Genomic DNA, 13,022 nt, shown 5'->3' with positions numbered 1-13,022 from the left:
TATTGATAAAGACAACATGCAACATGTCAGGCTTAAAAGCCTCCTCTTGCCAGACCACCTTCTCTTCCCACAGCAAATATCCCGACTCGATATGTTAGGGCAGCAAACACTGTAAGGGTTAAGTGGGGTAATGTACAAAGACACATACAATCATAACATTAAAGAAGTGATGCTAGGCGCGGTCCTTTTTTGTTGTTTTTTTTTTCTTCTTATCACTTCTGAGCAGGCACACTCTGGGAGTGGCTGTTCACATCTAAATGTCATTACGTCTGGTTTGAGTGAAGACTTTCAGGGTCTACTTCAAGATATTTTGAAGCTTTGGCCACATAAAATGCATCCACATTGAGGTTCGGCAGATAAGCGTACGGGTTGGTAAATTTCAAGAAATCTGAGATAAGTGACAAGAAATCCTTTTCAACATTTCATCCCTCCATCATATGCATGTTGACACCCAATTCCTAAATTAAATGAATTGTTAAAATTGTAAATTTTTTTCCATTGCTGTTTATCTATACGGCCTGTCATACAGCAGTGTCAGAAAAAAACAAACAAACAAACAAACAAACATATCCAGTAGTATCATAAACACAGTTGAAGTAATACAAATTATAAAGTACTTAATTAAACAAACGTCAAATTGATTTATGGTAGAAAGAGGGATGGTAGTAAGCAACACATAAAATTTCATGCTCTGTGCAATAGCATAAAATGTTCAGTACACAAAAAAAGAAAGAAAATGATGACGGTGAAACAGATGAAGCATTGATGTAGCATTATGCAAAGGAAGAGAAGAACATGGACACATTTGAAACAAAACAAACAGAAACGAAGTAACAGGGAGAGACTCAAGAAAAAAATGAGCAAGTGATAAATGAAAGTGAGCAAATGTAGAATCAGTCTGGAGAAGATCCATCCATCCATCCAGCCATCCATTACCCAAAGCGCTTATCCTGCTCTCAGGGTTGCTGGAGCCTATCCCAGCAGGCATTGGGCGGCAGGCGGGGAGACACCCTGGACATGCCGCCAGGCCATCACAGGGCGCGCACACACACACACACCTAAGGGTAATTTAGTATGGCCGATTCACTTGACCTACATGTCTTTGGACTGTGGGAGGAAACTGGAGCCCCCGGAGGAACCTGGAGAAGATGTAAAAGAAATAAAAAAAAAGGTTTCCATACGGGGAAATGGCCTGTCTGAATAGTCTGCTAGGTTGTGTAGTAACTGCTCATACTGCTGATTTTTTCGTGTGGTGCAAGTGTTATTTGACTACCAACCCAACCGCTTAAATGTTATATGACTGTTAGTGTCTCTCCTGTGATTACTCTCATTGTAGAGACCACACTGCAGATTTTTAACAGGCACTTTTTGGGAATGTGTGGATGCTCAAAAAATGCACGCACGCACGCACGCACGCACGCACGCACGCACGCACGCACGCACGCACGCACACACACACACACACACACACACACACACACACACACACACACACACACACACACACACACACACACAGCAGAATAGGTAGAGAGTGAAATGCCATGTCTGCTCCCAGAAACCTGATCAATGTGTCAGAAAAATGTCAACAGGAGATATAAAAGAACACAAACTACTCTAAAAAAAACCCTCTGAATCAAACGCGCATGCACTTTTCTCACAGACATACACATACACACACACACACAAGTACAGACATTCAAGTGTGCACACCGAGCAGAGACACACAAAACAGAGCGAGGTGACGCTCCAAGTGGGGCGACAGGGAGGTCAAATGGATTTCTACCACTCAGGATTTAAAAGGACAACTTCAGAGAGAAAGGGGAGCAAGACTGTGGCACAGACAAACAGAGAGGGGAAGGTGGAGAGAGAGTAAGGGAATTGCAGAGAGAAAGTATGGTGAGGAGTGGCAAGGAAAATGGTGAATGAGAGGCAGTTAGAAAGAGGGCTAGAGAGAGAGAGAGAGGGAGGGACACAGACAGACACAGACAGACAGACAGACAGACAGACAGACAGACAGACAGACAGACAGACAGACAGACAGACAGACAGACAGACAGACAGAGGCAGAGGCAGAGGCAGAGGTGAGTGCTTTTTGGGCACAAAGTCAATTACAGAGTACTTTCTAAAATATCAACGCCCTCTCTCTATATTACCCGTTATTTAAAATCACCCTTAAAAGCCCAAAGTGGCCTACTTGATAAACTACTTTTCCATTTTTGTTATTTAATGGTGGCTGATTATATGGTGACAAACACACAAACATAATGAAAAATAAAAATTAAGATATAAAAAAAGAAACAGTAAACACAGTGTTCCTCTAGGGATTAGTATGATCCTCTTTTTTTAAAAAAAAAAAATCTGATTTTTCCCAATTTAGTGGCCAATCGATCCCTATTTTAATTCAAACACCCACCCTCGTACTGCATGCGTTCGCCAACTGCATCTCTCCGGCCGGCAGTCTCGAAGGAGACCGCCTCCCCACTTTCGTGACAAGGCGACTCCAGGCCAAACCACTGTTTTTTCCGACACACACAGGGACGCATTCACGTGACGAACACAAGCCGACTCCGCCCCCCTCCCTAAGACAGCGTTGCCATAGATTGCTGCTTCATCGAGTCTGGTCATAGTCGGATCTGACGAGTATGATCCTCTTTTATCCAATCAATGTAATTTTGCAATGTCAGAACTTGTAGTGGCGATGCATTATTCCAACAAATCCTACTGAAACTGAGCGGGGTCTAACTAAGATACTGATAACAACACAACAAAGGAATTTAGGCAAATTATTGTCCTTATAGAAATCTACACTCATCCTCTCCCGCCTAGCCCCCTGACTTTGTCTTTAGGAACAGTAAGTCAGTGCAGATACTGTAATCACCATGGGATGTTTCTGTTACATACAAGGTAAATGAAGCAGTCAGTATTATGAGGCCATTTGCAGGTTTTTTCTTCTTTTTCTTTTTGGAAATGTGATCTACTTTATTTTCTCTCTTACATACTCAGGCTCTGGCACAGACAGAATAAGCACACACCGGCCCTCAGCACTGGAGCTACACAGGGGTGCATGCTCCTTCCCCTGCGCTACCTCCCTCTGTACTAATTAACACTCCTCAAAAACCCCAACCACTAAGCGACTGGACTCTGCTGGCATCACAATGCTATTAGGCTGCATATACAATGGTGACGAGTTAGCATACAGACGATACAAACGCATGAGATCAGAGAATCCCCCACCCTCTGTGCCCCAACATCAATGGCTCAACTGTCTACTGAAGGGTCATTCAAGTTTTTGGTAGCAGCGGCCTCCTGGGACCTCCACTGGGAGGAAAACAAGGACTACATAATCAAAAAAAGCCAACAAAAGATGTCTTTTCTGCAGCAGCTAAAAAAAAAAAAAAAAAATCCTGCTTGCCACAGACAATGGCAACCACTATGAAGCCATCACTGAGTCTATCCTCACCTTGTCTACGGCTGTCTGGCTTGTCTGTGTGTGTGTAGGCCTTCAGGCAGAGCATCGCGGAGGGGGGTGCGAGGCCCTGTGCGACCTTGCCATGCGTGGCCCTGCTCATTGACATGCATGTGCATGAATCACGGTCACACGCACGCAGCTATTCTAGTTCTACTGCATCGTAATCCTGGTGTAGTACATTTTTAACGAGTCGAATAATACAGCATCATCACGCACATAGTCGCAGCTATGACTTTTTGCTATTATAGTCTTTCAAAGGAAAAAAAAATCAATTCTAAAACTATTGGCTTTACATTATCAAGTCAGCTCAGCTGTCACTTTTTTTGGCATGTTGAAGTACAATTCAATATTTCAGGTCTACAGCCTACATTTCATTCAGATTTTAGATCATTTTTCAGCCCGGTCACTACACGCAGCCTATGGTCACCGTCGCATTCAACTTCTAGCTTTGGACACCTGCTCAGCCACCACATCTCTGCAGTGTTGACACATTTATCCCCCGCGATTCTCCTAGTGACTTATTAAAGAAAGAAAGAAAAAAATGCAGGGCTGCAGGCCAAGCGCGAGGCCCTAGAGGTGCAACGCCCTGTGCGGTCACACACTTAGCAGAGCCCATGTGATGGTTCTGCCTCCTAGTATAGAGTAAGATTACACTGCATCAATGGCCACCAGTCAGCCGAGAAGAGCAGTGGCCTCGAGTTGCCTAAATGACAGGTCCAGGTCAACGATCCAGCAGCTTGCTCAGTAAATCATCCACATTTTAGCATTTTAGAAAAACTACACTATATCCCACTATCTTTGAATTGGATTTTTTTTAAGTGCCATGAAAAAGTCATAGTAATACAATATCATTTATTTCTATGTACATCATTGCTACATAAATCTCTTTATCTATATTCTGGGAATGCTGTAACTTGATGAAGCAGGATCATCCATCCTTCCATCCATTATCCAAACCGCTTATCCTGCTCTCAGGGTCGCGGGGATGCTGGAGCTATCCAAGCAGTCATTGAGCAGCAGGTGGGGAGACACCCTGGACAGGTTGCTAGGCCATTACAGGGCTCTCACACACACACACACACACACACACACACACACACACACACACACACACACACACACACACACACACACATACAGGGACAATTTAGTATGGCTGATTCACCTGACCTACATGTCTTTGGACTGTGGGAGGAAACCGGAGGAAACCCACACAGACACGAGGAGAACATACAAACTCCACACAGAGGACAACCTGAGACGACCCCCAAGGTTGGACTACCCTGGGGCTCGTACCCAGGACCTTCTTGCTGTGAGGCAAAAAAAAAAAAGGCAGCAGGAAAAATATAATTTATAGTGATATCACTTCTAAAACACCAATATGGTGTACCTTTTGTTTATACAGAGACTGGATCCACAAAATAAACATGCAGCTGTATCCATCATGAACACACCCACAAACAAGCATGTATTAAGATAGTCTCTCTCTCTCACACACACACACACACACACACACACACACACACACACACACACACACACACACACAGAGTTCATAGATTCCTGGTAATGCTACAGGAAACAATTGAAACATTAGTGCCGACATAAAACCTTGTCTGTCTGGCCCCATTTGGAGACAGAAAATCAATCAGAGGAAATGAGCCTAAATCTATACCTCTCTGGGTTTTACCCTAGACCCTATGTCCATGTCTCAGGCCTCAGGGAAGCAATTTGATGGATCACATATGAAGTATAAAATGCCTTGCACTGCTTTAGGCAGTGGGAAGAATACTGCAAATACACAGGAAGTTCTCTCAATACTATGCATGTGGGCAAAAATACAAAGTGCAGTTTTTGGGCAACTTCAATGTGATATAATATACTATAGCAAATGTTCTTCAATAGCAGACAGTTCTTACTTTGTATTGAGATGATCTGTTTTGAGAAACATGAGAAGTTTTCTATCGTTTTTTGGGGCCTCAATAAAGCTAAAGTGGTGTGTAAATAAATCCAACTGAGTAAAATCTCTGCTGCTGCCAAGTTGTGTGAGACAAGGAAATAATGGGGATTGATGGTATGCGGTGGGTGTTTATGTGAGCATGTGTGTGTGTGTGTGTGTGTATGTGTGTGCACGCATGCAAATCTATGTACGTATGTTTGAAAAATGTCAGTTATTTTTTTTAACAACAGTATATTTTATGTTGTCACTTTTCTTTACGCCTTCCCTTTTTCCCTCCGTCTCTACCTCCACTCTTTACGTCAAATGCTTTTCTGCCAATTACGTTGAGCACAGGGAGTACCAAGCAATTTTCCTAGAAGTCGACACATAAAATTGCCTCCACCTTGGAAAAATCTGCCATTACTGTATTTGTGCCATTATGACTCAGCTCACATTTTCCATGTGGTTTAGAAAACCGCCATTCTTTTTAAAAAAATTTTTTTTTATTGGTGTCAAAAGATCATACTTTTTTGGGGGGGGGGGCGGGAGCAGGGGGGGTACTTGGTGATTATGCCACCTCATTATTTACCATTATTTTTGTCCATAAAAAACTCATAAGGAAGACATTTTTGACTTGGAAAGTGGATGAGGTAGTTATTCAAGGTGACATTAAGAAATTATCATAAATCTTCTGTGTTAAAACATCAGCATTATGTTCCCTCCCCCCTTTTCTGCAGGGCTCAGTAGCAGATGTAAGGTAGAGAGAGGCCACATCACCATGGAAGTGAGAAGGAGAAGCGGCAAAGCAAAAGGCCGGCGGGGTGAAGGACAACAAAAACCCAAAATAAAGGTAGCAACCGGTGGAAAAGGAAAGACAGGATGTAGACAGTGGGGGGGGGGGGATGAGGGGGGAAGGGGATGAAAGAAGGAGCAGAGTGAAAAAAGTACATAGAAAGGAAAAACAAAAAGAGGAAAAGTGAAACAGCTCCTGTAGGAACTGTTGGAAGGCAGTGAAGACTTGTCACTGTCCACGACCAACACTTCATCTCATCACTTTTATTCCTCGTTGACCTTTAAGCCATTCATACTGAGTTTCCTTGACAACTGGCCCATGTTGCCTACAGCGCTGCATGCTGAGGATCGTAACAAGTCATTTCCAATCCAAACAATTCAGACTGTAAACAAAAGCGGACTCAGCAAATCAAAGATTTTTTAAAATAATTGCCTCATCTTAAAAAAAAAAGAAGACTAAACTGAAAGAATTGAAAATTAAATAACACCAAGTCAGCAATGAAACGCTAACCCGGCCTCAGCTCACTTTGCATACAGAGTCCATCTGTGCAGTTCTGAGACTGGAGCACCAGACCCTCACAGTCCTTTCCTCCATTTTTCGGTGCTGGGTTGTTACACTCCCGCCTCCTCCACTGTGTGCACTCCGTCCCACAGGCCGACCACTTACTCCACTCTGTCCACAAGCCGTCCACTAGACAGCGAGAAAGAGGGGGGGGGGGCAAAAAGAAGAAATATCAACATCCTGAAGCTCTGACAATGAAGTAAACATTGGAAAGAAAAGAGAAAAAAAATCCAATAAAAGAAGCACAACAGAGCAGAATAAAATGGACTAGAGAAGAATAGGACAGAACTTAAAATAATAAACATACCGGTGCACAGTGTAGTGCAAGCTAGTTTCTGTATGGCCTGTCCATCACATGGCAGTCCTCCATTCAGTGGGGCAGGATTGGTGCAGCTGCGTGTCCGCTTCTGGAAGCCCCGCCCACACCGGCTGTTACACACCGACCATTCTGTCCATGTCGACCATCCTCCGTTTACTGCGACAATGATCAATAGTCCATCAATTAATGACTCAGCTCATTTATCTGAACATAGTATGACAATGAAACAAGCACAAAACCATCCAGACCCATGCTGTGCCCGCCAAGAATGAAGTCGATACGGTGAACGGTTGTCAGAAAATCGGACAGACAGACACACACACACACACACACACACACACACACACACACACACACACAGAAACAGACAGACAGACACAGACAGACAGACACACAGAAAGAAACAGACAGACAGACAGGCAGGCAGGCAGACAGACACCCAGACAGAAACAGACAGACGGACACAGGCAGGCAAGCAGACGGACGGACAGACAGACAGACAGACAGACAGACAGACAGACAGACAGACTCCTTCTATTTTAGTTAATTATACATTTTGAAATGTATATAATTCATATCTCAAAGACTAACAAGCACACGTCTCTACTTAACGTCCCTGTCAGGTCATCAGTGAGTGAATGACCAAATTGTTGGACGCATAGTCCACAGCGGCAGTAGTGCAGCACCATGGGGGGGGGGGAAATCCCATTTTTATGAATTGAATGTTAAAGTAGAGATTATTGGTCCGTGTGAATAATTTTGATGACAGAAAAGCAGAAGACACATTACAACTCCACTGTACAGTCTGAGAAACAAAATGAACAAATATTTCTGAAAAAGTTCTGATATCCATCCATACAAAAATATACAGTTATAATACAATACACAATGTTTATCTAGCTGGTCTTAAAACAAGGGTTTTATACAGGATAAAAATGCATATTAACATTTTATAAGATAACCTCCGGTTACTCCTGTGTATGGATCTGATACACAAGGAACTATTAACATGCAACTAGAGCGACAGACAGACACACACAAACAATCCCTACTACAGACACATACACACAAACATTTCCTACTATGGTCTCACACACACACACACACACACACACACACACACACACACACACACACACACACACACACACACACAGCACCAAAAAACCCCAAAATGTATTACAAGCAGACACAAGGCTTCCGCTGCTTGCTAACTGTCTAACCCTGAACCCTGATTGAGGACAACAGAGGAAGCATAAATGAACTTTTATGGGAGAGTGAGCCGAGAGTTTCCTGAGTCCTTACTAACAAAAATATTTTGAGCATGCTCTTCATGTATCCCTGCCTTTGTCTCAGCCTATTTTCCCCTGCTTTGCTGTCTCGCCCCTTCTCCTATTCTGTCTTTCCATGTCAGCCTTCTCTCCTCTAGCCTCCACTGCCAGACCGGGTTTAGACACAGCCACTCCTGGAGAACCTGGGGACATAGTGGTCACTCCAGCATGATACCGATGAAGAGAAACACTGTTCTCTACAAGTTCAGCCTGTGTCTTTCTTGACATGTTTCACCAAGAGCTGGAACATCAGTGACCTCCATGGCCAACTGTTTGTATTGAGAATGAGTTAGATGATTTTCCCCCCCATAAACTTTTATAATTACCATGTTTATGGTTGCCCCAGGAAATGCCTCTAAAATTTGATGGTCTTGCAATTTTTTTAAAATGTGGTGTCTAAGTTACTTTATTGAGCTCCTTGGGGAAAACGGTCCTCTGTATTTGACCCATCCTAAATACTAAGGACCAGTGGGCAGCCCCTGTGCAGTAGCAAGGGATCTACTCCAGTTTAAGGCCAGCATTTTGGTAAGGTGCAATGGCAGGATTATTAACCAAACATGCATGTCTTTTGGTGTGGGGGGAACCAGGGCCCCCAGGAAAAACCCACTTGAACACGGGCAGACCATGCAGACTCCATACAGTAAGGTCCAATTTGGATTTGAACCCAAATCTTCTTGTTGGGAGGGAACAGTGTCTAAAGACTGTCCAAACCAAGAATGATATCTATAACAATAGCTATAAATATGTCGTTTTAAAACTTGTTCTAGATCAGGTGGATGGCAGAGTCAACACCACGCGAATGATATCGCTGATAGAAACAATGACAGCCTACCACAATCCATCCGAATTTACAGGGCACATTTAACATGGCAGATAACTAAATATCCATTTTCCTAAACTGCCGAAACAGCTGAAGCACACAGCACATGCTTGGCGCATGCTTGGCACCACTGTTTACAGAACGTTATTGTTCATCAGCGTGGATGCTCACATCGTTATAGTTTCGTTATTGTTATAATTATAGTTGTTTTTTTTTATCTACTTTTATTAATCCCCATGGGGCAGTTCTTTCTCTGCATTTAACCCATCCTAGCTGTGTAGCTAGGAGTGGTGGGCAGCCGCAGTGTGGCGCCCGGGGACCAACTCCAGTTCGTCTTGCCATGCTTCGATCAGGGGCACAGACAGGAGTATTAACCCTAACATGCATGTTTTTCTGATGGTGGGGGAAACCGGAGCACCCGAAGAAAATCCACTGAAGACACAGGGAGAACATGCAAACGCCACACAGAGGACGACCTGGGATGACCCCCGAGGTTGGACAACCCCGGGGTTCAACCCAGGACCTTCTTGCTGTGAGGCGACAGCACTAACCACCGGGCCACCGTGCCCATAGTTCTAGTTATCATTATAATTATCATCATAGTTATCGTTACATTATCATTATAGTTATCGTTAACGTAATCTTTGGTGTGGACCGCCCTTAACCACTGAGCCATTAAGCACTGCTCAAGCATTATGTCAGCTGGTTGAAACATTATTACAAAACTAGATCATTTATTCACAGGAGATGTTGACAATCTAATGGGTGTCCTAAGGGAAGTCCTCTAACTGTACGTACATGTTGAATTGCATTCACGCCAAAAGGGCAGGAATGGCCTCTACCTACTAGAGACCCTCCCTAACAATACTGATAAAATGAAATCAAAACCAGCTACAAATCCACACAGCCACGAGACAGCTACAGATGAAACAGATAATCAACAGATTATTGCAATATCAAACAGAAGGGAGAAGAGCAAGATGAAGAAAGATAGATAGATAGATAGATAGATAGATAGATAGATAGATAGATAGATAGATAGATAGATAGATAGATAGATAGATAGATAGATAGATAGATAGATAGATAGATAGCATGCCTTGCCAGAAAAAAGCTAAAAAGCTGAGGTCACGGCAAACTTCTATTACTTGATGGGAGACCCAGAGAAATAGAGTGAGGATGGAGGTATGGGTTGAGATTTAATGACTCTGTGGTGAGATCATTTTCCTCTGTTGTCTCTGGGGAGATCTGTTACAACCCGACGGTCAGCACCCACTCCTCTCACTGCGCCCAATTAGAAACAAATCATCAGAGAAAGGAGGGCACTTGGGGAAATCAGTTATTATGCTCATCTTGTCAGTCTTCTCTGGCTTGTCTCCCTTTTCTCCTTTCGCCCACACTTACTGCTTCTTCTGATTCATTCTCACCATGACATCTCTTCACTTTCTATGCTCACCTCTCCTTCTTCTCTTCTGGCCTGCTTCTTCTGCTCTCTTCTCTTCTTCTTACATCACATCTCCGCATTTGTTCATCCCTCCTTTTATTTTCAGTTTTTTTCTTCTTCTTTTCTTTTCAGCAATCTCTATTCCTCCCCATGTCTCACGTGTATTTCTGCTCTATTTCATTTCATCCATCTTTGTTTCTACGCTACTGTTTCACCTTGTCAGCAGTGTCAGCCAGGTCCTTGTGGAGCAGAGAAGATTGAACCAAAGATTGAACAATCTATTTCTGTAAGGATACATCAGTGTCAACCCACTCCAGCTGTTGCCATCTCTGTCAAACTGTCTCTCTCTCTCGCTCTCTGTCTGTCTGTCTCACACACACACACACACACACACACACACATATATATATATATATATATATATATATATATATATATATATATACACTACCGTTCAAAAGTTTGGGATCACCCAAACAATTTTGTGTTTTCCATGAAAAGTCACACTTATTCACCACCATATGTTGTGAAATGAATAGAAAATAGAGTCAAGACATTGACAAGGTTAGAAATAATGATTTGTATTTGAAATAAGATTTTTTTTACATCAAACTTTGCTTTCGTCAAAGAATCCTCCATTTGCAGCAATTACAGCATTGCAGACCTTTGGCATTCTAGCTGTTAATTTGTTGAGGTAATCTGGAGAAATTGCACCCCACGCTTCCAGAAGCAGCTCCCACAAGTTGGATTGGTTGGATGGGCACTTCTTTGAGCAGATTGAGTTTCTGGAGCATCACATTTGTGGGGTCAATTAAACGCTCAAAATGGCCAGAAAAAGAGAACTTTCATCTGAAACTCGACAGTCTATTCTTGTTCTTAGAAATGAAGGCTATTCCATGCGAGAAATTGCTAAGAAATTGAAGATTTCCTACACCTGTGTGTACTACTCCCTTCAGAGGACAGCACAAACAGGCTCTAACCAGAGTAGAAAAAGAAGTGGGAGGCCGCGTTGCACAACTGAGCAAGAAGATAAGTACATTAGAGTCTCTAGTTTGAGAAACAGACACCTCACAGGTCCCCAACTGGCATCTTCATTAAATAGTACCTGTTAGAGCCTGTTTGTGCTGTCCTCTGAAGGGAGTAGTACACACCGGTGTAGGAAATCTTCAATTTCTTAGCAATTTCTCGCATGGAATAGCCTTCATTTCTAAGAACAAGAATAGACTGTCGAGTTTCAGATGAAAGTTCTCTTTTTCTGGCCATTTTGAGCGTTTAATTGACCCCACAAATGTGATGCTCCAGAAACTCAATCTGCTCAAAGAAGTGCCCATCCAACCAATCCAACTTGTGGGAGCTGCTCCTGGAAGCGTGGGGTGCAATTTCTCCAGATTACCTCAACAAATTAACAGCTAGAATGCCGAAGGTCTGCAATGCTGTAATTGCTGCAAATGGAGGATTCTTTAACGAAAGCAAAGTTTGATGTAAAAAAAATCTTATTTCAAATAAAAATCATTATTTCTAATCTTGTCAATGTCTTGACTCTATTTTCTATTCATTTCACAACATATGGTGGTGAATAAGTGTGACTTTTCATGGAAAACACGAAATTGTTTGGGTGATCCCAAACTTTTGAACGGTAGTGTATATGTACTTATTTTTGTTGAAACCCTCCCGCTACGGTATAAACTATGTGTTTATGTATGTGAAGGTCTGTATAGGTGTGTGTGTGTGTGTGTGTGTGTGTGTGTGTGTGTGTGTGTGTGTGCGTGTGTGTGTGTGTGTCTGTTTCCTGTGCTGGAAAGTTTTACACCATTTCATCTCAAAATATGTTTCCCTTCCGCATGTTTGACTGGCAGTTCGCAAAATGAAAGAGAAAGACATTAATGGCAATGGAGGCATTTTACATCCCACAGCGTTTATAATAATTAAGGTTTGTTTTTGTTGTTGTTGTTTTTCCTCTTTATTAAACACATCAAAAGAGATTTGTATTAAACACAATCAACCATCATTTGAAGTCCTGGCTGTCAAAGTTAGCGCTTGCTGTTGTTTACAGCTACCGTCCAACCATATGCTGCTCATTTTGCTGGGGAACGCTTGACTCATTGCACAGCAAGTTGGAATGCCCAAGTGTTTTAATTTACAACCAAAGGTGTGATTGGTAGATTTTAATTGGGTGAGGTCAAGGGTTATGTGAGGACGTCCAGCCAATCACAAAGAGAGTGTGCTGGTGCAGTAATAGAGTTAATTACATATGGCAGATGGAGGCTGACTGGAGTGATCAATGTGGTTGGGAAGAAGAATACATGGCTGGGTAATTGCAGCTAGCATTTAAATAGGTTTCAG

At 42.7% G+C, this 13,022-nt stretch overlaps 1 protein-coding gene across 1 annotated transcript in view; it reads right to left on the bottom strand.

Annotated features, from left to right (window-relative positions):
- LOC130111890 (netrin receptor UNC5C-like) overlaps positions 1–13,022 on the bottom strand; it is a 375,592-nt gene that overhangs the window by 73,671 nt on the left and 288,899 nt on the right. Inside the window, exons 6-7 of the mRNA XM_056279187.1 lie at positions 7,073–7,240; positions 6,730–6,894 (exon numbers count right to left, since the gene is read on the bottom strand). Of these exons, the coding sequence (XP_056135162.1) occupies positions 6,730–6,894; positions 7,073–7,240 (333 nt within the window). The remainder of the gene's footprint in view (positions 1–6,729; positions 6,895–7,072; positions 7,241–13,022) is intronic.

The sequence above is a fragment of the Lampris incognitus genome, chromosome 1 (assembly GCF_029633865.1).
Source record: "Lampris incognitus isolate fLamInc1 chromosome 1, fLamInc1.hap2, whole genome shotgun sequence".
Classification (NCBI taxonomy): Eukaryota; Metazoa; Chordata; class Actinopteri; order Lampriformes; family Lampridae; genus Lampris; species Lampris incognitus.
This window is presented reverse-complemented; position numbering and strand designations above follow the sequence as displayed.